This window comes from Quercus lobata, chromosome 7 (genome assembly GCF_001633185.2).
Source record: "Quercus lobata isolate SW786 chromosome 7, ValleyOak3.0 Primary Assembly, whole genome shotgun sequence".
Taxonomy (NCBI): Eukaryota; Viridiplantae; Streptophyta; class Magnoliopsida; order Fagales; family Fagaceae; genus Quercus; species Quercus lobata.
Genome location: NC_044910.1, coordinates 30,497,388 through 30,523,656, shown reverse-complemented (window position 1 = coordinate 30,523,656; position 26,269 = coordinate 30,497,388). Strand labels below are relative to the sequence as shown.

Genomic DNA, 26,269 nt, shown 5'->3' with positions numbered 1-26,269 from the left:
AGTGCTCGAACTCAGGAGTTAACTCAGGAACTCCTGCCCTGATACCATGTTATATTACCGATGGTCCCCTTACCCATCTTTGAGCTCGTTGAAGCAATGTCTGAAAAGGGCTGGATTTTGAGAACCGTTGGATCGATCGAAAAAAAATCCGATGGTGGGGGCTTTGATAGAGGCCAGAGGCGCAAACTGTGGAATCGACAGAAGCCACCAAACTTGGGGACCTCTTTTCTGAACACATCGAAGCGCCCATACCCGCCCGAGCGAAGAAAGTGCCTTGTAACGATGGGCTCCCAGAGTTGGTCGTCCCCAGCCACCTTGCGCCACAGCTTGTTCACACACGCCGCTCGTCCTAACGTAACCGCATCCGCATCCACGCGCTTCAACACGTTGAGAAGCGTATCCGGGTCCAAATCCACAAACCCAGTTCTACTTTCACTTTCACTTTCACTTCCCTCTTCTTGTTCTTGTTCCTCGACTACAATCAACTTCATCTTCTTGTTCTCGTCCTGTTCTTCACTCTCAACTAGCCCACGACCACACGAATTCATCTACTGGATTGATTCAAATTGAGAGCACTGAGAAAGAAAGAAAAAGAAGGTAAAAGAAATAGGGATTAGGGCTCCTTGGTCTCAAAATTAGCCCATAGCTAAATAAACATGTGAGTTTCCGAATTATACTAGGAGACAACCTTTGGCACGACTAGGACACAACCTTTGGTAGCATAATTCGTTGTTTCTAGACTCCAAGTCAGCATGTTGTTTCATGGCCAATTAAAACTTGACACCTGCATAAGAATGACAGGTCAGATACTAGCTCACTTAAATTTAAAGTACAGAAATGCCCTCGAAAATTTGAAAAATTACCCAAGACCTACCATTGTGAGTGGTTAAAACAACACAACCCAACCACCACCATTGGACTACCACAACCCAACCACCATCACAACCAATCCCACCCAATCAACCCACAAAATAAAACGCAGAAGACCCAGAAAAATGAAACCCAGAAAAATAAAACCAGAAATCCAGAAAAATAAAACCCAGAAAACCAATCAATCCCACCGTTGTTGGTGACGACGGAGGGTGAGGATAAGGCTGATCGTGTGGCAACGCATGTGGAGGAGAGGCTGGTGATTTCTAGGTTTTGTTTGTGTGATCTACAGCCCAATGAGGTGGCGGCAAGGTGGAGGAGAGGCCGGTGGTTTGGTGGTTTAGCGGCGTATTCTAGAGAGAGGAAGAGAGGCTAGAGTGAAAGTGAGAGTGAGAATGAGAGTGAGTGATGAAGGGATGAGAGGCAGCTGGGTTAGAGAGGAAGAGAGTGAGAGGAGAGGTTGTGATAAAGAAAAGTAACGGGGAAGAGAGAGAAATTTTACATAAATTAAGAGCAATTACATCAGTAAATATATAATAGCGTAAGGGGTAAATTTTGCATATTCAACTCCAAACATCATCCCCATCAGTCTATGTAAACTTGCATAAATTTGGATTGTTGTGAAATAGATGATTTGTTATGAGTATTTTTAAAATATAGTTATGTAAAAAAAAAATAAATAAATAAAGGTTCTGTGAGAGTGCCTTTTTCGTGACACTCAGGCCCAAGGATCTCGGGCCTAAATGAAAAGAAGGATTTGGTGAATCGGGCCTTGACTCACCGCAGCTAACGAGCTGTTTAAGAATCAAGTGAGATGCAGAGAATGCTCCTGACAATATAAAAAAATGACAAGCAAGGATATCGAAGAGTGCCAAAGATTAACAAGGTAAATCCAAAAGGAAAGAAACAAGTTTAGCAAAGCGATAAGAAATTAATACTGAGGGGATCCTGGGAAATATGAAGCATGTTTCATTAATACATTATCTGTTGGATTACAGAAAGCTCACTAGGACGTGATACAAGGTTCAATCAAGCTCAAAAATTAAAGTCTTGAATGGCTATTTCAGCCTTCAAAACTTGCAAAATTTGATTCTCGTTGAATCCGAGTATGTGCAATAGTGGCTTTTACAGGATACCGGGAAGCAATATTTGTTTTTCCCTTAGTATTTTCTCTTCTCCACAGATTTTCTGATAGTTTTTTCTAGAGAATTTCTTCTTTCTTGTGTTTCTTTCTTTTTTTGCTGCCTTGTCTTCACAACCCATCCCCTCCTTTTATAATGGAGTTTTTTGGTCTTCCCGGGGAACCGTTGGTTCCCCTGTTTTGCTCTTTTGCAAACAGAGCACGTCCTGTTCCCATCGTCTCGGTAAGTCCCGTTTCTGTTTTTTCTCATTCTTTCCTTCTTTCAGCTCTGATTCTTTTGAAAGTTCCTGGTTGGCCATCTTCTTTGGGATGTGCTGAGGTATGCCCTTCTCGGCATCCTCATTTCTGGCGTCTTCCACTTTTCCCTTTTCTTTCCCATCTGGGCGGAATCCTGTTCTGCCATTTTTGAAAGTCGTTTGTTATCATTCTTCTTTTCTATCCTAGTTCCCCGAGGCTTTTTTCTGTCTGTGCCATGAGAGGTCGCTCGCGTTCTTTTTGCTTTTGTTTCTTGTTTTCTTCTTCTGTCTTTTTCTATCGAGCTGTCCTAGTCTTCCTTTGTCTTTGTGCCTGAAGGGATCTGCGCCTCTTGGTGGTTCCTGAGGATCCTTGCTTCTTATCCCTTGCCGTGGTTCTTTTTTTTTTGGATACTTCTTTGTCTGGGCTTCAAGATCCTCTGGGCCTTTCTTTTATTCCCTCATGGGTCTCCTGTATCTACTACTTTGGGCTTAGCTTGATTTTTCCTTTTGGGCTTGACTTATTCTTTTTGGGCTTATTTCACTATGATCCTTTTTAGACCTCAACAGGTTCTTATGTTAAAATTAAAAAATAAAAATAAAATAAAAATTGTTTGAATTGATACAAATACTTTAACAACCCATTAGAACTTATTCTTAATTACAAGATCTTATTCCATTCTCTTTTTATTTTTAGTTTTCTTTTTCTTTTTCTTTTCCAAACGTGTTTGGTCTTCTTCGTCTTGCTCAATTTCTGTTGTGTTTTATCTATTAAATTCTATTTTCCTGTGTTTTTTTGTGCTTCAGGTGGGTATCGTCCTTTTTTTTCTTTACCATAATTGGGAACAAATATGAACTTCCAAATATACTTTAGGCATGTGATGCATTTATGGTGTGAACATTTTTGTTTAGTCTTTCTCCAACAATTAACATGCATGAAATTTTTTTATCAGTTATCACAGTTCACAACAGCAACTCAAACGCTAGCTTCTAGACAAATAAAATTAAACTCTCCCTAGTAGGAGTTCTCTCTCTCGCCCAACCACTGTCGAGCCTTCTCTCCCTAACCCCCTTGCAGGGCTCTTTCTCAGGCTTATGCCTAAACTCCCTCCCTTGGCACTGATATGGATCAATCAGTTGTAGAGGGCCTACTCAACCTCTGCCTTACCAAAGAGGAAGAAGAGGAAATAACCATCACAACCAAGAGCAGAGCAGATCTACTAGAGGAGTGTTCGCTGAGCCTCTTTGGCCGCTTACTCACTGATAGACATTAGAATCTGAGAGTTTTAAAAAGCACACTGAAATCAGCTTGGAAAATGGGTTCCGATCTGCAAATTGTGGAGGTAGGAAATAACATTCTGCAGTTCAAGTTCAATTCGGAATACCAAATGCAATGGGTTGAACGAAATGGGCCTTGGAATTTCGACAACAATCTGCTATTGCTATGCAGATGGAGGAAAGGATTGTCAGCTTCAAACATTGTTTTCACTCATTCTCCATTTTGGGTTCAGATCTGGGATCTACCCTTCGAGCACATGTCTATGGAAGTGGGTAGAGAACTAGACAACAGCTTGGAAAATTCATTGAATCAGATCGAAGAACAGGGCATTCAGACCAAGCAAAATTTATGAGGATCAGGGTGGATCTTCAACTAGATAAACCACTGAGATGGAGGGGAAAAGTAGCAAGTGTTAATGGAAAAAAATTTTGGGTTAGCTTCAAATATGAGAGGCTACCCACCTTTTGTTACCCCTGTGGCTGTTTGGGCCATGACGGCAAGCACTGCCAGGAGTGCACTGACCACTAGAACACCCCTCGGCAATATGGTGATTGGCTCCGAGCATATGGAAACACAAGGGCCGCGGGAGATAGATCAAAGTCCACCAGTAGTGATGGCGGTGGAGACGGTGAGTATGTTGAACAAAGGGAAGCCCACACTTACACCACGGGAAGAAATTCCTCAACTTCAGTGATGGATGATGGGTGTGGCAGCACTGATAGACCCGGAAAAAATGAAGAAAAGAATAGGAATGTATCGGGGAAAACTAGCGCCGCTGGATCAGAGAAGAAACTCTGTGAAAAAACCCTAAAGGGATGTGATTACCCCACACGTGCGAGCCAGCATGTTGTAGACACCTTAATGGCACGTGCTGAGACCAGCACACCTCCCACAGTGCTCCCACGTGACTCTGGTTCAATTAAGCAAGCTAACGACGTAGTATCTCTTATGGGCCTGAAAGCCCAAGATGAAAAGGAGCTTATGGATGTCTCTAGCCCCCTTCCTTTGCCAACAAATGCAAGTAGGGAAGAATTGGAAATTAAGATAGCAAGCACAGGCCCATTACTGGGGAAAAAACCAAAGGCAAAAGTCCAAATAAAAAAAATGGCTAGGGAGAAGGGGAAAGTTAATGGCCCAGCCTTTGAAACTCAGTTTCCTTCAGTGGGATCTAAATGTGCAGGAAAGCTTTGTTGAGGTCTAAAAAGGATCATAGTGAAGGAGGCCCAAAAGAATGAGTCAAGTCCAAAAGGAAAAAATCAAGCTAAGTCCAAAGTAGCAGATGCAGGGGAACCACGAAGGAATAAAAAGGCCCAGGAGACTTGAAGCCCAGACGAAGAAGCATCCAAAAGAAAAAAAGAAAACCACCGCAAGGGATAAAAAGTCAGGATCCTCAGCAACCATCAAGAGGCGCGGATCATTTCAGGCACAAAGACAAAAGAAGACTAGGACAGCTCGAAAGAAAAAGACAGAAGAAGAAAATAAGAAACAAAAGCAAAAGAACACAAGCGCCAGTAGAACCTAGCGACCTCTCATAGCACAAACAGAAAAAAACCTCGGGGAACCAGAACAGGGAAGCACAAAAAAAAGAATGATAACAAGCAGCTTTCAAGTTGGCAGAACAGGATTCTGCCCAAATGGGAAAGAAAAGGGAAAAGTGGAAATTGCCAAAAAACAGTGATGCTGAGAAGGGCATACCTCAGCACATCCCAAAGAAGGTGGCCAACTAGGAACTTTCAAAAGAATCAGAGCTGAAAGAAGGAAAGAATGAGAAAAACGGGAAATGGGACTTACCGAGTGATAGGCACAGAACAGGCTCTGTTCGCAAGAAGGCAAAACAGGGGAACCAACGGTTCCCCGGGAAGACCAGAACTCCATTATAAAAGGAAGGGATGGGTTGCAAAGAAAGGGGCAGCGAAAAAGAGAGAAAAAAGAAGAGATTTTCTAGAGAAAAAACTATCAGTAAATCTGTGGTGAAGAGAAAGAAAACACTAAGGGAAAACGAATATTGCTTCCCGGTATCCTATAAAAACCACTATTGCACATACTCGGATTCAAAGAGAATCAAACTTTGCAAGTTTTGAAGGCTAAAATAGCCACTCAAGACTGTAATTTTTGAGCTTGATTGAATCTTGTATCACGTCCTAGTGAGCTTTCTGTAACTTAACAGACAACGTATTAATGAAATATGCCTCATTAATCCTAGGATCCCCTTAGCATTAATTTTGTACCACTTTGCTAATCCTGCTTTCTTTCCTTTTGAATTTACCTTGTTATTTTTGGCATTCTTCAATACGAATATCCTTGCTTGTCATTTTTTTTTTTATTGTCAGGAGCATCCCCTGTATATCATTTGATTCTTAAACAGCTTGTTAGCTGCGGTGAGTCAAGGCCCGGTTCACCAAACCTTTTATTTAGGCCCGGGATCTTTGGGCCTGAGTGTCACAGAAAATGGCACTCTCACAAGCTTATTTTTGAAGACGAGGAGGAGGATTCCAAAACAAAGAAAAGATGCACCAAGTTAGGTATTTCCCAACCAATCTTTGATGAGAGATCGGCGGTGGCAGCCACCGCCCTGAGCAATGAATCCCCTTAGCTGGAACTGCCAGGGGCTTGGGAACCCCCGGTCAGTTAGAGCGCTACATGACATTGTGCAACATTGGAAGCCCAAAATCATTTTCCTCATGGAGACAAAATCGAAAGTTAAGCATATGGAGAAAATAAAAAATAGAGTTGGTTTTGCAAATGGACTCATTGTTCCCGGCAAGGGCAAAAGTGGTGGCGTTGCTTTATTCTAGACTTGTAAAATTAATCTAGAAATCAAAAGCTTCTCGGGGAACCACATTGATGCCATTGTTAGGGAGGCAGATAACAATTCTATGCGAAGGATCACTGGCTTTTATGGCCACCCGGAGACACACCGAAGGTATGAATCTTGGTGCCCACTCGCTTTCTTACATAGTCAGTTCCAACTCCCATGGCTATGCCTAGGAGATTTTAATGAGATATTGCTAATGAATGAAAAGGCAGGAGGTTCTATCCGTTCACAGCAGCAAATGGATGGCTTTAGAAATGTTGTGGATTTTTGTGGTTTCTCATACTTAGGCTATTGTGGGACTGACTTTACTTGGAGCAACATGCAAGAAGGTGAAAACATAATTCAATTGAAGTTTGACATTAGCAACCTTCGAGTGGATTGAGAAATTTGAAGGGATGAGAGTTTATCACCTAGTGGACTCCACCTCTGACCACTGCACACTGCTTCTCACTGCTTCTCTGCCTCATCGATTATCTTATGTCAAATGTTTCCACTTCGAAGCCCTATGGACAAAAAATGAGGATTGCAGAGAAGTCATTGAATCCTCTTGGGGGATGGGGTTTGATTTTAGCACACCTGAAGGCATTATGGAGAACTTAAAGCTCTGTGCCTCTGAATTATTCAATTGGAGCTCATTTGTGTACGGTCACATTCCTACGAAATGCCCTAAGCAATCTCACGCAACATGACAAAATTGGTGAGCTAGGTTCTGAAATCAGAAGTTTATGGAGAGAGTTAAATAAACTTCTTGATGAAGAGGAACTATATTGGCGTCAAAGAGCTAAAGCACATTGGCTCAAAAAGGGTGACAGGAACACAAAATTTTTCCATGCTCACGCGTCAAAAAGGTTAAAACAAAACACAATCGTAGGGATTTGGGATGAACACGGCAGATGGTGTGACGAGAAGGAAAGTATTGCTCAGGTTGCCGTTGCTTATTTCGAAAACATTTATACCACTGCTTGCCCCTCTCGGGTTGAAGATGTAGTGGCGGCCATTCCCACCAGTGTGTCAGAGGATATGAATGAAAGCTTAACTCGTGTCTTCACTAAAGAAGAAGTAGCCAATGCCCTCAAACAAATTCAACCAACCAAAGCACCTAGACCGGACGGTATGTCCGCTATTTTTTATCAAAAATATTGGAACATTGTGGAAAATAGTGTAACTAATATGGTCTTAAATGTTCTCAATAACAACTTGCCCATAACGGAAATCAACAAAACCAACATCTCCCTAATCCCAAAAAAGAACAACCTCGCAAAAATGACTGAATTCCGGCTTATAAGCTTATGCAATGTAATCTACAAGCTCATTCCCAAAATCCTTACCAACAGGCTCAAAACCCTTCTCCCCCTCATCATCTCAGAGAACCAAAGTGCATTCACCTCGGATCGCCTTATCACAAACAATGTGCTGGTGGCCTTTGAACTTATGCACTTCCTAAATCACAAAACGGCTAGAAAGGAGGGCTTTATGGCAGTCAAGCTTGATATGAGCAAGGCTTTTGACAGGGTCGAATGGTGCTTCATTAAGCGGGTCATGGAAAAATTTGGTTTCTGCTCTAGATGGGTGAATTTCATAATGCAATGCATCACATCAGTCTCCTATTCAGTCCTTCTAAATGGGGCTGCCTTTGGAAACATCACTCCGTCTAGAGGTCTTAGACAGGGAGACCCCCTTTCTCCTAGTCTCTTCCTCCTTTGTGCCGAGGGTCTCTCGGCTATTATTCATGAGGCTGTTAGGAACCACCTCCTCACGGGCATCTCCATTTGCAAAAGCAGTCCTAGTGTCACCCACCTGTTCTTTGCTGATAACAGCATTCTCTTCTATAAGGCAAATCCTGAAGAGTGCCAAGAGCTCAAACAAATCCTTCAAAAGTATGAGGATGCCTTAGGCCAAAAAATAAACACTGACAAATCCTCAATATTTTTTAGCCTAAACACCCTCCAGAATACAAAGGATGCAATCTTTTCCATTTTGGGGCCGATAAATGACTCAAGACACACCAAGTATCTTGGTCTTCCATCCTTCATTGGGAGATCAAAAAAGTAGGTCTTCTCTACTCTTAAGCAGCGGGTGGGACAAAAGCTGGCCGGTTGGAAGGGCAAGCTTCTTTCTATGGAGGGCAAGGAAATCTTTATTAAGGCGGTTGCCCAAGTAATCCCCACTTACACCATGAGCTGTTTTCAGTTCCCACAAGGCCTATGTGAAGATCTTGAGAGCATGATGAGGAGTTTTTGGTGGGGCCAAAAGCACCAAGAAGCAAAGATGGCTTGGGTTGGATGGAAACAAATGTGCTACCCGAAGTCAAGAGGGGGTATGGGCTTCCGGAACTTGCAGGCCTTCAACCTTGCTATGTTGGCGAAGCAACCTTGGAGAATTCTTACTAATCCAAGCTCCCTTATTGCCCGTGTCCTCAAGGCAAGATACTTTCCCACTGGTGACATCCTTAGTGCAACGCTTGGCTCCTCCCCATCCTATTCTTGGAGGAGCATTTTCAATAGCCTTAGGGTTATTAGAAAGGGTACCCAGTGGCGTGTGGGCAATGGAAAACAAATTCACATATGGGATGACAAATGGCTTCCTATCCCATCCACACACAAAGTCATCTCCCCTCCTATTAGCCTCCCAATCTACCTAATGGTGTCCTCTCTCATTGATCCGGCCACAAAATGGTGGAGAGCTGAAATGATTAGAGCCGCCTTCCTCCCCTTTGAAGCTGATGCAATTCTAAAAATACCCCTTAGCCACAGTCTGCCTGATGACAAACTAATCTGGATAGGGAACAATCGGGCCGAGTTCACTATAAAAAGTGCGTACCATATTGCCCATTGCTTGGTTGAAGCAAAGGAAGAAGTGGAAAGTTCCAAGGGGGACCCATTCAAGCCTCTTTGGAAGAACCTGTGGCGCCTCAAACTTCCTGCCAAGGTTAAAATTTTTGCATGGAGGGCTTGTGTCAACTGGCTGCCAACAATGGAAAAGGTCTGCACTCGAGGCATCACTACTAGTAATGAATGTCCAATCTGCGGCAAGGAATTAGAAACCACTCATCATGCTTTACTCCATTGTGAATTTGCTAATCTGGTTTGGAATTGCTAGTCTGATTTGCCGCAAATGATCCAAAGAAATAAATGGACATTCCATGATTCGGCCATGTACATTTAGCCCACAAGCCTTCCCATGATTTGGAGCTGTTCCTCATTGTTGCATTGGCAATTTGGTTCAACAGAAACAAAGTCACCCTTGATGACAAGTGCTCTTCTCCCCCCAGGTTTGGCAGATGGCTCAAAACTCAATTAAGGAATTCAATGACGCGGCAACTATAGACTTATTCACTCCTAGACCCTCTCACATGTACAGCTGGTCCCCTCCTCCACCTGATGCCTTTAAAATCAATGTTGATTAGTCTTCATCTGATCTTGAGAAATCATCCAGCATAGGAGTCATTATTAGAGACTGCAAAGGCCAAACCGTTACTACCTTCTGCAAACCCCTTCAGTCCCACTACACGACTGATCTGGTGGAGGTGCTAGCAATGGAGCAAGGTATTTTGCTTGCTCAAGAGTTATAGCTCTCTCGGTTATGTTTGAAAGCAATGCTCTCACAGTGATCAATGCCATCAATGACTCTGCCTTTGGGACTCCGTACGGGCATATTATCCAGGACATCTCTCATGCTCAAACATCTTTTGTTGACTGCTCCTTCAGGCATCTCAATCGGGCCTTTAACTATGCAGCCCACAAGCTTGCCCAATTTGCCCATAGAAATAGATCTGTCCATTTGTGGAAAGGGTTACCCCTTCTTTTTTTTAGACCCACTTGTACAAGCTGATATGCTGCACTAACCTGCTGGGCAGGCTTTTCTATTGTATTTCCTTCTAATTGCAATGCAATTTAATTTCCCCTTCAAAAAAACAGCAACTCAACCTGGCCTACTAAAACAGGTACGTTGATAGAACTTGAAGTATAGAACAAGCCTGTTAAGCTTAAGCCTTTTGAGCTGAAAACCATTCAATCTAAAGTCTAAACAGGAACGTTTAATACAAACCGAATCATGACAAAAATCATGATTAAGAAATGATAGAACAAAAACTCCATTTTAACCATACTGTTCTGTAAACATCCACAGACAGCCCAAAATACCGAAGCCACCATACCGGTGACTGTTTCTTTTTTTCTTTTTTGGTAAGAAATAAAAACTTATTTATCATGATAGCATGCCATACTCCGCTGCCTTCTGCGTTGCATTGTAACCTATATCTAACTCCACGCATTAAAGAAAAAATTCTTTATGCTGCCCTAGATATCAACAACTTCAACAAGGGTTGGCTCATAGTCACTAGGAGCCTCAAATCCATGGAGATTCATAACAGTTGCAGCAACATTGGCAAGCCCACCAGTAGGAATATCCCTGCGGAATCTGCAACCAGGTGCTAATCCAGGACCTCCAATTGCAATTGGCACCTAAATAAAGAGAAAACAAATATACAATGTTTTAGAACTTGAGAAGCAACATCCATCTAGTTACTAGTAATAACTACGATGTTGACTGATAAATTAACAGTCAATACAATAAAAAATCCTAGGTGCAGCGTGCAATCTGTAAAGCCCCAAAAAAAGTGTATCATTACTTGGGCGTTTGAAGTAAAAAGAATTAAATGAACTTACTGGCTGACAAGTATGAGAAGTGAGTATTTGAATTTTGCCACCCTTGTCAAGAAGAGGTTGCCCTGTTTTGTTCCTCTTCACCATGTCCTCAGCATTACCATGATCTGCAGTAACAACATAAATTCCACCAACTTGCTCTATTGCATCAAGGATCATCTGCAATTTTCCAAATGTTTCTCCAGTAAGCTACATGCAACCTTTTCTTTTAATAATAAGTAAAAGAAAAAGGAAAACAGAAGATGAAAGACTTGTTTCAAGCTACTCCCCATATCTCATCATTGGTTTAATTGGTAAGTCATCCCAATGGATCTTGAATTCAAGAGCTCATCAATGATCAACCATATAACTCTTTATGGGGGTTAAAGTAACAATTAAGCTAGATCTCATTGATTGCAACAGAAGCATCATTTTCTGATATTTCTTTGTTTCCTAAGCTACCCTATGTATGTGAGAAATTATAGTCCTCTGATAGACCACGTCACTTGTCCACCATTCCACTAAAAAACTTCCACTTGTTTAAAATTGCTGAATTAGTAATTAATTTCTGTTTTAAAAAAATTTCTAAATAACAATTTTCATCAGGTGGAAGTTTTTTAGTGGAAGGATGGACCACATCACTTGTCCACCATGTGGATCTTATAATTTCTCCATGTATACATCCAGTTCCAGGGAACATGAGATAGTTCCTCTACTTTAATAAAGATGATTACTTAATCAAAGAAAATTTCTTTCCTTGGGAAAGTTAAGTACTTAATTCCAATCCAGTCCTTAAGCTTCAAAATTGTTTTCCCCCTTTCTCCAACAAATTTCACACATCAAGTTATTGTTTGATGGCACATTTGATGAGAAAAGCAATAAATAAAAAATATATATATCTTTTCTACTGATCCAGTTCATTACTTGAACTGATATAAAAGGTTTAAATTTCACTCATTAAGTTTCCAACACCACAAAACCACTAAAATAGAAAACTCTGCAGTTTCTTTTTTTTGGAGGGGGTGTCATACCTTGACAGCTTCATCAGCAGCCTTGCAAGCCACAACTGTGGCCTCAATATCACCTGTATGTCCCACCATGTCACCATTTGGTATGTTAACACGTACCTAGACATGTGAATCATCAGGTCAATGTTCATTCAACCTGAAACCAGGTTCAGAGAATATCACAAGATTAGTCAATGAATTACCTGGTCAAATTTTCCGCTAAGTATAGCATCTCTCACTTTTTCACCAATCTCCAATGCCTTCATCTTTGGCTGGACGTTGAATGTAATTCCAGAATCACTTGGAATTTCAACGTATTCCTCCAGTTCTTCGTTGAAATACCCAGAGCGGTTTCCATTCCAAAAGAAAGTGACATGACCAAATTTCACAGTCTCACTGTTGAAGTAGAAAAGTAGAAAAAATTAGGTCAAAAGAGCATCATATATGAGCAGTAAGAGGCCTAAAATCAAGAGAAGTGAGTTCCAGTTGGAGTATAATGGTCAAACAGAATTTTGGCACCACCATATATAGGATGATGCGTCAAGTAAGACTAAGATTGTATCTCAAAGATCATCTACAATTGAAATAAAATTTTAGGCATATCAAGGAAGCCCTTACTGGAGAAAGGACAAAAAAGACCCACACAAGTGGTGCTTAGAAGGCAATTACTGCTGTCAATAAGAAATTTACAAGCGACAATGCTTGACAAGTAAAATAAGTGAAAGATTCTTCAGTTCCCATAACTGGATCTCACTTGCACAAGAATGCCTCTTCAAATACCCAGTTCTAACCAAATTAGAATAAGCCATGGGGCTTGATGAAATATGCCCTTAACAGTATAGAATTCGACATATTCAAATTTTTTTTAAAAATACAACACACACACACACACACAAAAAAACACAAGAACAAAATGAAACCCATCTGAGGAGTCTGCACTTTAAGAGTGGAACAAGTAGGCAGAGCAAAACACACAAGTGCACAATAATAAGGAAGGGCATATAAAGGGGGCGACAACTAACCTGCAAGCAAACGTACGGATACCATTGTGCACTAGATATTCACCAGATGTTCTATCTATCTCTGGTGGAGAAACAAGGTAATGGCTTGGAAGCTTCAATTCACCATCATATTGAAGCATTCCAGCATAACGGATTTTAGGTACTCGCACTCTATCAAACTTGTCAAAATCTTCATATTCAAAAGCCTTGGCAACCATAACCATACGATCTGCTCGAAAGTTGATTGTAACCACAGCATCACCATCAACTATAGGACCAACAGGTTTCCCACTCTCATCGGCAATAACAAAAGGAGGCAAGTATTGATCGCTGGCTTTAGGGGCTGCCCTCAGCTGCTTCACACCTTCAACAGCATTTCTAAATTTAAAAGGGGCTTCACCCAGCACTTGGGCATCCCATCCTCGTTTGACCACTTCCCAATCATTCTGCAAAAGACCCAGTCATTACTTTTTAATGTTAAATATACATAACTAGTAGATAATGATCAACAATTAAAAGATGTTTGCTAGATTGTTGTTTCATTGGTTTTGCACATGGATCCATAAGAGTTAAAAGCAACAAGCAGCAAAAATATGAATGGTCCAGTTGAATTATATGGTGATTTTTTGCTTAAAGACATAAGTATGTCATACCTCATAACGATCCATTGTGACGTACATACGACCACCACCAGATGCAATCTGTGCATCAACACCCTTCCCACGTAATTCTGCAAGGTAATTCTCAAGTGTTTCTACAAATCCCACACTTGAACCGTCCAAAACATCACGCCCATCAGTAAGAATATGAACGCGGATTCTTTTAGCACCACGCTCGCTAGATCCTTTAAGCAACAACTGCAAGGGAAAAATTATGAAAAGGGAATTAATTATTTTGGAAGGTCAGATCCGCGTACAAATAGCTAAAAATATATCCTCCACTGTAAAACCTACCAGCAACTGATCAAGCCTGGAGTGGACTCCTCCATCACTCAATAGCCCAATGAGATGCAAAGTGCCTTTTTCAAAGCATTCACTTATATACTTAAAACCTTCTCCATCATAAATTTTTCCAGATTCAAGAGCTAGGTCAACAAGCTTTGCACTATTGACAAGAGAGAGAGAGAGAGAATTTCAGTAACTAAACCAAATTAACCCCACAAAAGAGATTCGTAATTGGAAATCCATTATAAAAGAAACCCAATGAAGAAGAGTGATCAGATGAAAAGAAAAGAGCGGTCGCGCAAACAAAACATGTTGACTACCCCACAAAGATTCCCTAGGTTATTTGATATAACATCACCATCACAAGCACACCAGTTTCAACTGTCAAAGCTTTAATCTAACCAGTAACTGTAGATCAAACCATTGGTTAATCACTGCCTTAATTCAACAACTTAAAACAAAAAACAAACAAAAGCCACATATAGCCCCTTACAACCTTAAACATATATATAGGTAAAAACAACAACAACAAAGCCTTATTCCCAATAATAAAATAGGAATTAAAAAGCCATGGATGATTAGTCATTATTTGAATTGAAGATGAAGAAGAGAAAGCATACCCTTGAGCGAAGATGCGACCGGCCCCAAGTGCGTTGTGACCAACTTCACTGTTGCCCATGTCATCCTCTGTTGGAAGACCTACAGCAGAACCATGGGCCTTAACCAACCTCCATTTATCAGGATCACCCTAAACAACATACCAAATAAATTTTAACTTTTTTTTTTTCATACAAAAACATACAGATCTGAGGATTGAGATAAAATCAAGAAGTGGATCTAATGGCAAGGGCAGTATATATTATCAAATAAAAACCTTTTTGAGGGAATCCATAGTGGGAGTCTCGGCGACATGGATGCAGTTGTACTGATCAGGCTTGGCCTCGCCCCAACCATCGAGAACCACCACGGCAACGGTCTTACCCTTTGGAAGCTTCGGGTGATCCGCCAATTTCCACGAGCTTCCCATCTCTCTCCTTTCTTTCTTTCTTTCTTTCTGTTTGAAACAGCAACTGAAGGCGTCGGGAGTGTGTGATTGATCAATGAAAACAACACACAAGTTTGTGTCTATATTTATACACACAACACAAGACCCTAAAAAGCCCCCTTCCCACAGATAAAGCAATTTCTCACGCCCGCTGTTTGATTCGCAGTACACGACACTTGGCGTGCGCCCAAAGTCGCTTTAAAGCAATTCACTGTACTCACTATTATATTAACAAATATGTTCTCACAATCAATTGGTCATTTTTTATTTTCTACTTTATTACCGACAAAAAAAAAATCAAAGGAGACCGATCTATTGTTATTTTAACGAGGTCACACAATATTTTTACAATAAATTGTAAGTGGTAGATTATTACTGGTTATTACTATTAGGATAAAAAAGTAATTTTAGTGTTAGGTTTAAATTTGAACCAATAACAACTAACTATCTATGATTTGTTATAAAAATATTGTGAACGTAATATTTCTAATACACTCTTATGATTAAAAAAAAAAAAGATTAATGCACTCACGTGCTATTGCACGTGAGATTTACAGTTTGATGAGGTGATTTTTTCCATAAACGAATATTCCGCATATTCTTTTCTCCGACCATTTTTCAACTTGTTATCACCAAACAAGGCACGCTTAACCACCTCATATAATTATGTCAAGTTTTTTTTTTTTCCTCTCTAAATATGTACTATTATGTCACCTAGCTCGTCCTGGTTTAGATATTTTAGTTTTTAATTTTTAATATTTAGGTTTTTTTGTTGCTAATTGATCGTATTACATAAAATAATAGACTATTTTCAATCGAAAATAGTTTTTTTTCTTTTCTTCAGAAGACAATCAAAGACTATCACACAAATAAATAAAAAAGAAAACCAACCAAAAAAAAAAAGTTAGGGTTAGTTAGATCAATACTTCATGTGAAAAATAGACAGACAAACAAGAGAAATAAAACCTACTTTTAATATTTTATTATAATAATCCTCGCCCTTCTCCACCTACCCTACCTAAGAGTCAAATGGTACATGCATCCCCCCCCCCATTGAAATCCCTTTATAATAGTATATACAAAAATTTCAAAGATTCAAGTTCATGGGAGTTTGCTTATGAAAACTCGGATTTGTGTAAAAACACAAGAGTTTGTTCAGACTTCCAATTAAAAATTACGGCTAGATAATTTTTACTCTAACTTATACTAAGTGCAAAATAAGAGTAAATGAGCACAAATAATTGATATCACTACTCTAAGCCATATTCATCCATTATCAACAATAAAAGGAAAGCTTAAAGAGTAGGGAAGAGAGATGCAAATACAAGATAACACCAAGACGTGTTATCGAAGAGAAAACCGAAAAACTTAGCGAAAAACCTTTCCACGACACTCCAATTCGAAATCGATCCACTATAGAATAAAGTTGGAGTACACGAATAACAAAAGACCCTCCAAGTCTAGTTTACCCCATGTACTTGAGCCCTCCAAGCTTCTGCTACCAATTGCCTTCTCAAAACCTTGTCTTTTTTAGCTTTCCATATCCTGCAATTCAGCCTGATTGCATCCGCCAATGAATGGCTCCTTCCAATGCTTCCCAATAACACCAAATTCTCACTTTACACTCAAGATAAATGTGGTAAGTGTTTGAGCTATCAACTTCTCAAAGACATAGAGATGGAGAGGTAGGAGTTGAGGAAAACTACAAGAAAAAGTGTAGATGATTGTGAGTGTAACAATCTCTAACTCTCAAGTGTATATTCTGAGGTTTTCTCTTTGAAAAGTACTCCTTACAATTTATGGGCAATGAAGGTATATATAGTGTGAGTAAAGACTTGGTAAAGCAAAACACAACTTTTTGCCAAACAGAAAGTTTTGCGAGTACTTCGCGTGATGACCTTTCCTGCGAGACACTCACGAAAACCTCCTAGTTGGCATGACTTTTCATCTTTCAGTCATGTGCTCTACATATGGCTCTTTCGCGGGTAAGCTTCTTGCGAGACACTCGCAAAATCCACTTGTTTATCCTTTTAAACTGAGTCTTCACACTCTCTCACACTCATTCCTTACAATTGAAACCCACATACATACAGGAAAAAAACAGCCTATTCTTTCCATTAAAATCAAATGATCAAGTAGACCCCACCCAATTAAAGTATATACTTTTACCAAAGCCTAACAAATGGCAATGTGTCCTTTTTTATATTTTAAAAGCATATAAAAGTGCATGCATTTTGTTCTTTATATCCAAAAGTGCAACATATTGTTACCCAAAAAAAAGTGCACCATGTTCCTTTGTATGATTTGTGCATTGGCAGCACTAATTGACCTTATGAGTTTTTTTCTTCACAAATTTGATCTTTTACTCATTATCTCATATTTTCCCTAGCTAATTTTATCTTTTAATTTTGATTTTAGATGCTTGATCAGTTGTGCCAACCTTGATTTGATTTTAGAAGATAATTTAGGTTGCTAGAGATGAGATTATTATTATTATAAGGTTTGAAGAGAAAATTGCAAAGAAAATCCACATAGAATTGATATTAAATTAATTTTATACTATGATGGATCAACGTCAAGCATAACTTTTATAGGAGATGCTAATTGCTAGGTATTGTTTTTAAAAAATATTTTTTGGTACACTTTCATAGCAAATTAGACAATTTGTATACATTAATTTAAGTTTATAAATAATATTATTGTATTTTAAATATGATAAATTTGTATATCATATATTTATAAATTTAACATATGAATATGTAATTCTCCCCCCTAAAATTAAATATCATGGCTACGCCCCTTTGGTATATGGTATTTTACTAATGTTAGCCTTTGTGACAAATTGCATGACAGATTGAGAGGTTCATAATCAACAAATCCAGTAATTCAACAATTACTTATCTCTATTGATCTATATTGTAATGATGTAAGGAAAAACGCTAGCCATATCTGTGTTATATCTCAAAAGGACTAGTCACTATTAAGGTTCATTGCAATTGTTAATAAAGCCTAGTTCAACCGAATATATGCCTGAGGTGGAACTTATCACATACCTACACACTTCACACAATCAATCAAATCAGGGGATTACATATATAGTCAATAAATGATGTAAATATGATTTTTGTTTTCTTTTTTTGATGGGATAAATATTATTCTTTTGGAAAATTTTGGTGCCAATTATTATTTTTTAGAATCTCCAATTATTCATGAAGAAATCTATATTACATTGCTAACGACGTATGAAGATTGTAAATGAGCTGAGATATGTTGAGTATTTAATGTTAAAACTCGACAACAAATATAAAGTGTTAAAACTTGTTTTAAGCTTGAACCAAACTTACAAACTATATTTGAATTTGAGCTTGTCAAAATGGTCCAAAACTTGAGCTTGACTTGACTAATGTATCAAGCCGAGCTCAAACTCAATATCAAAATATATATTAAGTTTTTAAGCTCAAGATCAGCAGTACATTATCATGTCCATATTAAGCATATTTGTTTTGAACATGTGGTTTCAACTCCTAATTAATTAATGATAAAATTTCTGATGGTTGAATAAGAGATCTAGGGTTTAATTCCCGCTTATATAAAAAACCAATTGGTATCTTGGTCTGATAATAAAGAGCTATCATTAGGAGCGAACGCCATAAGTTGAAACCTTCTAAAAAAAAAAAAAAAAGTAATGTTAGAGCATTTTAATATTAAGTAATTAAAATGAATGAATGTTATAACATAAATGTAAAGATGTGGGAGTAAATATGGAAGATGAGGAGTTAGTGAAAATGTTTAATCCCACATTGAAAAGGAGAGAGGCTATTTTATTCTTTTTAATTGTGGTAATTAATGGGCTAACATAAATTGTCTCAGAAATTGGGCTAAATACGTGCGCAAGGGGGAGGTGAAGGGTGGAGGTATTAAAATTGGAAATAAATCAGCCTCTTGGACCCTCCTACTTGACAACCCATTCAGAGTAATTACCATATCCGTTGGTGAGTAAATGGCCCAAATTAATTCTCCATTTTTATTATGGACAATAAAGAGCCATTAACCCACTTAAAGAGAGATAAGTCAGAGAAGATCTACACCGGTTACAAAGTTTAGCCAACCAAGGGCTTGAATCTCCTTAAAGAGAGCGAGTGTCGCGCCTCAGTCCAAATAGTGTTGTGTAGTTTCCTTCTTTACGTTAATAATATTCAGAAGTATTATTCAGTTTCTCGTTGTGTTATTTCCATTATTATTGTATTTGTACCAACAATTTTAAGGAGATTCAATTCATGGAATCTACCTAAGAGAAACCAAATGAGCCTGTTGAAGATCTCAACAAGCCCTTTCGCTTTAAGGGCTCCCACTTCAAGAGGTGGAAAGGAAAGGTCCTCTTCTACTTGAGTCTTCTCAAAGTCTCCTACATCCTCACTGACAAGAATCCATAAAAAATTCCTACCGATAAGATGAGTGAGGAAAAATATAGTATCAATTAAGAAAAAATAGATAAGTATACAAAAGATGAATATAATTGTCACTCTTATCTTTTGAATTGTCTTGCCGATCATTTCTATGACTATTATGATACAACTTATAATTTTGCTAAGAAAATTTGAAAAGTTTTACAAAACAAGTATGATATTGGGGAGGCGGGTGTAAAGAAGTATGCTGCTAGTAGATTTTTCCGTTACCAAATGGTGGATAGAAAATTGGTGGTGGATCAAGCACAAGACTTTCAAATGATCGTGACAGAATTGAGATCCGAAGGCATGAAGATTGGAGACAATTTGGTGGTAGCTGGCATAATTGATAAACTACCACAATCTTAGAGGGAGTTCTAAAAGACTTTGCGGCACAAACAAAAGGAGACATCCTTGAAGACTTTGATCACACGCATCCGTGTGGAGAAGGAGGCTAGAGGACAAGATGCATTCATGACACGAGAGAGCAATGGTAATTCCACCACAAAGGTAAACCTTCTTTCAGCCAATAATAATATGCCCAAAAATCATTTTCCTAGAAATGGTCAATTAAAGCCTAAAAAGAAAGCCTAAAAAGTCCTCATAAAAGTGTTGTAAGAAATACCGAATTGCTTGAGTTAATTCACTCTGATTTATATGAATTTGAGGAAATTTTAACTCGTGGAGGAAATAGATATATTATCACTTTTATTGTTGATTTCTCAAAATATATAACTGTTTATTTGTTGAAAAATAAAAGTGATGCTTTTGAAAAATTTCAAGATTTTTTAAAAGAAGTTAAAAATCAATTCGGTAGAAAAATAAAAAGAATAAGAAATGATAGAGGCCGTGAGTATGAATCAAGTGCATTCAACTCATATGTTCAATCTTTGGGAATTATCCATGAAACTACTGCACCATATTCACCTGCTTTTAATGGTGTGGTTGAAAGAAAAAATAGAACTTTAATTGAATTAACAAATGCCAAGTTAATTGAATCTGGTGCACCTTTACATTTTTGGGGTGAATTTATTTTAACTGCATGTCATGTTTTGAATAGGGTGCCACATAAAAAATCACATACCACACCTTTTGAGATGTGGAAAGGACATAAGCCAAATTTGGGAAATTTGAGAGTATGGGGTTGTCTTGCTTATGTAAGGCTTATTGACCCTAAAATGCCTAAATTAGGTATAAAAGCTACTATCTGTACTTTTCTTGATTATGCGATTAATAGTGCAACTTATAGATTTTTTGATCTTGAAAACAAAATAATTTTTGAATCTGGTGATGCAATTTTTTATGAAGAAAAATTTCCTTTTAAATTGAAAAATAGTGGGAGTGAAGAAAATATTTTGTCACAACCTAGTTCTTCTACTTCACATTTACAAAATCAAGAAAATTTTGAAATGGAACCTAGAAAGAGTAAAAGAGCTAGAGTTGAAAAGGATTTTGGTCCTGATTATTATGTTTTTAACATTGAGGAAAATCCCCAAAATTTAAAAGAGGCTTTAACATCACTTGATGCTATATTTTGAAAAAAGGCTGTAAATGATGAGATGGGATCTCTAATTTCTAATAGAACTTGGAAATTAGTAGATCTTCCACGGGGTTGTAAGACCATAGGTTGTAAATGGGTCCTTAGAAAAGAGTTAAAACTGGATGGATCAATAGATAAGTTTAAAACTAGACTTGTTGCAAAAAGCTGATCTTGATTTATTTGATACATTTTCTCCGGTAACAAGAATTACATCTATTTGATTGTTAATTGCTATTGTTGCAATTTTTGATTTGAAAATTCATCAAATGGATGTAAAAATTGCTTTTCTAAATGAGGACCTAGAGGAAGAGATTTATATGGATCAACCCGAAGGCTTTGTAGAGCTTGGACAAGAAAGCAAGGTATGTAAGCTAACTAAATCCCTATATGACTTAAAACAAGTACCTAAGCAGTGGCATGAAAAGTTTGATTCCTGCATGATTGAGAATGATTATAAATCAAATGAATGTGATAAATGTATTTATTCTAAATCATGGAATAATTTACATATAATTATTAGCCTCTATGTGGATGATATGTTGATTTTTGGCTCAAATGTGCATGTTATAAATGAGACAAAAAATATGCTTAAAAGCTATTTTGATATGAAAGATCTTGGTAAGGCTAATTTTATTTTGGGCATGAAAATTACAAAAACATGTGATGGAATATTTCTTGATCAATCACATTATGTTGAGAAAATATTGAGAAAATATAATTTTCATGATCACAAAAGTGTAGCTACTCCTTTTGATTCTAGTGTTCATTTATTTTCTGTGAATAATGATGATGAGATTTTTAATCAAAAGGATTATGCTAGTATCATTGGTAGTTTGCGTTATGCTATTAATTGTACTAGACTTGACATTGCATATGTAGTAGGAGTGCTAAGCAGATTTACTAGCAAGCCTAGTAAAAATCATTGGCTAGCTTTTAAGCGAGTCATGAGATATTTAATTGGTACCAAAAATTATGGTTTATTTTATAAAAAGTACCCTGTTGTGATTAAAGCTTTTAGTGATGCCGATTTGAATACTTTGTCAGGTGATTCTCTCTCTACCACTGGTTATATTTTTACCTTAGGTAGTGGTGCTATTTGTTAGAAATCTAAAAAGCAAACAATAATTGCTAATTCAACAATGGAAGCTGAATTAATAACATTAGCTTCAGCTAATGAAGAGGCAAATTGACTTAGAGATTTGTTATATGAAATTTCACTTTGGGAAAAGCCAATTCCACCTACATTAATTCATTGTGATAACATTGCCGCAATTGGTAGAGTTAAAAACCGTTACTACAACGGTAAATCCAGACCTATAAGAAGAAAGCACAGTACCGTGAGATCTTATTTGAGTAGTGGCACATAACTGTGCGATCTTATTTGAATAGTGAAGAGGCAAATTGGCTTAGAGATTTGTTATATGAAATTCCACTTTGGGAAAAGCCAATTCCACCTACATTAATTCATTGTGATAGCATTGCCACAATTGGTAGAGTTAAAAATCGTTACTACAACGGTAAATCCAGACCTATAAGAAGAAAGTATAGTACCGTGCAATCTTATTTGAGTAGTGGCATCATAACTATGGATTATATTAAATCTAATGATAATCTTGCAGATCCATTTACCAAGGCCTTGGCAAAAGATAGAGTCTAGAATACATCGAGGGGGATGAGACTAAAGTCCATAGAATCATGAGCCATGTATGAGGATATCCAACCCAAGGACCAGAGATCCTGAGAATTGGATTCAATGGGAAAAACGAATCATACGATAGTTGTAAGAAATGCACAATTTATTTATTTTTTAATTATTTATTTTGTAAATAATTTTTTAATTGTTCATCCCTATGATGTAAGTGCATTTATCCTGTAATGTGGAGAGGTTGAGTAAAAAACTCTTAATGAAATTTATAATTCGTATGAGTGGGGTGTCAGAATTACAGGAGTACCCTTGACAAAATTTCACCTATGTGAGTGTGGGGGTGGAGCCGCTCCCTATGAGATTTGGATTTAATCTTAAATACACTCATGAAACCGGGATCAACACACGGCCTTAAAGTGCTAGCTATAAAAGCTCATGTCAACACCTGGGTTGTTATGTACAAGCAGTGAACTTAATTTCCCTAAAACAGTCCTAGTTCAAGTCAGAGACCACTACGACTCTGGAGTTGAGATCGCTGTTTTACCAAGTGAAGGTTCAATGCAGAGCACACCTTCATGATGCATAGTGACCCATCTTTGCTTGGTAATTTCTCTTTAAGTAAAATTTAATATTAAAATGAGTGGGGGATTGTTGGAGCATTTTAATATTAAGTAATTAAAATAAATGAATGTTATAACATAAATGTAAAGATGTGGGAGTGAATATGGAAGATGAGTTGTTAGTGAAAATGTTTAATCCCACATTGAAAAAGAGAGAGACTATTTTGTTCTTTTTAATTGTGGTGATTAATGAGCAAACATGAATTGTCTCAGAAATTGGGCTAGATACGTGCGTAAGGGGGAGGTGAAGGGTGGAGAAGGAAGGGTGTTCTTTCTGGTGGAGCTTTGGGCTTGAACTTTGTGCAGAGATTGTTCTAGCCATACGACACTTGTTGGGCTTAAAGAGAGTGAGTGTCGCGCCATAGTCCAAATAGTGTTGTGTAATTTCCTTTTTTACGTTAATAATATTCAGAAATATTATTTAGTTTCTCGTTGTGTTATTTCTATTATTATTGTATTTGCACCAACAAGTAAGATATGAAATTATTTTTCAGACTTTTTTATGCTTAGACTCGACTCATTCATTAAACAAACAAACCTAAAATTAAGACTTAAATTTAACTCGTTTATAAATAAACAAATATGAATGAGTTTTTTTATCAACTATTTGATTTATTTATGACCCTACTGTTTTTTTGTACCAAACGCTTGCCTTGTCTTCTTTTTTGTTTTTTGGACTTGCCTTGTGTTGTTGATCGTATGAAATGTTTTGTTTTTACTTGTTAGTTGAACGCATGTCAAAGTCAAACTTGTAGTTGGGATGCAGCACGCAGACCGCATGATAGTAATTAATAATAATAATATTAAAGTTTTTATTTTTGAGGTGAAATAATAATAAAGTTTGTCTTAGGTGAAAGTTTCACCCAATAGTCTACACTACTCGTGAACTCTACTTGTGTAGCTCACATAAAGGCGCTGTAACTAAACGTCATAACTCAAAGCCCAATCCCGGTTTGGACTTTGGACTTCCACTATTCCTAATATCAATTTTGAAAAAGCTCTAAAGAATACCAAGCTGCTTGTTTTGGGGACAATAGACAGAGACCACAAATTAAGCTAGAAGTCCTATTCAATCTTCATATAGAGCATTAGCATTGGAAAATGCTAATGCTATTCTATTTTACCATTCTAAAAACTAACTTTATCATTATACCATCTTATTTTACAATACCTCCACATCCCAAACTTCTATTTTACTCTTTTACTTATTAAAATAATATATTTACAAAATAAAATAATATATATCAAAAATTTTTCTTCTCTCCCATCTCTCTCCTCTCTCTCATTTTCAGCTCTACCCTCTGTAACTTCCGCCCTTCCCTCTGTAACTTCCGCCGAATCCTTCATTTCCGGCGAGGTGGTGAAATAATCCGACAATAACCACTCCAATCCTTCATTTCCGTTGCTTTTCCCTCACTTTGAAGAAGAAGATGTAGAATGCCAATTAACCCACCGTAGAAACCGCTATGTGCTCGAAAGCGAAGGCTAAAAGCGCATCGCCGGCGAGAACCGCGACGTCCTCGCCGAACACTTTGTGGTTTGTGGGCTTTCCACGGCGGAGATCATCGTTGTCCATGCAAGGAAGATCGTCGTGGATGAGAGACATGGTGTGGATCATCTCGACGGCGCAAGCGGCGGGCATGGCTATGGACTCGGTGCCTCCGACGACCTCACACGCTGCGATGCAAAGCATGGGTCGGACTCGCTTGCCACCGGCGAGGAGAGAATAGCGCATAGCCTCGTGAATCTTCTTTGGGTCCTTAAGCGAAACACAGGCTTCGAGGGCTTGGTTGACGGAATTGGCTTTCTGGGCAACGTAGCCTTTGAAACTGAAAGTGGGTTCTGATTCAGACTCTTCCTCTTCTCAGAGAGTGTCTTGCTTGGTGAGCACCGCAGAAACTGAAAAAGATGAGATGGGTTGCAGGTTTTGGGTTCGGCGATGGAGTGGCTGTGCTCTGTGGTGCTGGGTTGCGGGTGGCTGTTGCGGATGGCGTGATATGGTGCTGGGTTGCAGGTGCTGGGTTCGGCAATGGAGATTGGAGAGACAGAGATGAGGTTCGGCGATGAAGATCGGAGAGACAGAGATGAGAGATGAGAGACAGAGGAGAGAGAGAGAGATAAAATATTATTATTTTTTTACAATACTTGCTACAGTGCAATTCTATGTTTAGAATTATACTGTAGCAGTATTGCAAAAAAATTTGCAATACTGCCGTTTAGCATTCTCCAATGCAGTTGGTTTTGGGGCTTAAAATTGTAAATTTTCCTTAGATATGGCATTAGCATTCTCCAATGTTAATGCGAAATTGTGGAATTAGATGATGATCCTCTAATTGCTGAGGCCAGAGCAACTCTTCAGTCTTCTGTTCTTGCTGCTTAAATAAATAGCTTGGTTTCAACTCTGTGCATCCCTTTCTTTCCGCTTTTACACGTCATCCTAGCTTCTACGTGCACAGTGCACCCCTCATTGGTCAATTGAAAAATGAAGCTTCTATATATTGCAGATATCATATCATATTATCAGGTCACTTATATTTACTTTGTTGCACCCGTAATTGAAACGTGTTGCCGTTTTTTTTTCTTTTTTGGCAGATAGGGGGGGGGGGGATAGGTACGTTCAGTTTTTTCTTTTGTGCAATTAAGCTCTCAACTCCAATATTACTTGGGAGAAAAAAAAAAAAAAAAAAAAGTCTACTATGGGTTTATTTGGATAGAACTTATTTTATTAAAATTGAAAACTGAAAACTGAAAATACTGTAGCAAAATAATTTTTAAATGTGTGAATAGTACCGTGAGACCCATTTTTAATGAAAAAATTGATAAAAAATGAAATTTGTGGGTCCATAAATAGTGCACGAATGCACGGTTCACAAAAGACTTGTCAAAAGTTGCGGCTATTATTTATGTACAGTACATGAACAGTAGCCATTTGTTGGGGGAAAAGACGTGCAAAAAAAAAAAAAAGGGGGAAAACACAGTAAACTTAAATGCAGCAAAACGCAACGTGGATCCAAACTGAACCGATGTCTCTTTTTTTTTCT

General features: G+C 38.2%; 2 protein-coding genes and 1 pseudogene across 2 annotated transcripts; all 3 read right to left on the bottom strand.

The window, feature by feature from the left end:
- Positions 1–23: 23 nt before the first annotated feature.
- Positions 24–548, bottom strand: LOC115951893 (F-box protein GID2-like). Its single transcript, XM_031069018.1, has one exon. It carries the CDS (start codon positions 546–548, stop codon positions 24–26), a length of 525 nt encoding a protein of 174 aa, XP_030924878.1.
- A 9,754-nt stretch (positions 549–10,302) lies between these two features.
- LOC115953623 (2,3-bisphosphoglycerate-independent phosphoglycerate mutase) lies at positions 10,303–15,073 on the bottom strand. The gene is made up of 9 exons (XM_031071359.1): positions 14,808–15,073; positions 14,554–14,681; positions 13,943–14,093; positions 13,643–13,846; positions 13,011–13,435; positions 12,192–12,384; positions 12,013–12,108; positions 11,006–11,161; positions 10,303–10,801 (listed from the first exon to the last, which is right to left on the bottom strand). Exons 1-9 carry the CDS (start codon positions 14,958–14,960, stop codon positions 10,637–10,639), a joined length of 1,671 nt encoding a protein of 556 aa, XP_030927219.1. The 5' UTR covers positions 14,961–15,073; the 3' UTR covers positions 10,303–10,636.
- A 9,582-nt stretch (positions 15,074–24,655) lies between these two features.
- LOC115951892 lies at positions 24,656–25,317 on the bottom strand (annotated as a pseudogene).
- Positions 25,318–26,269: the final 952 nt, after the last annotated feature.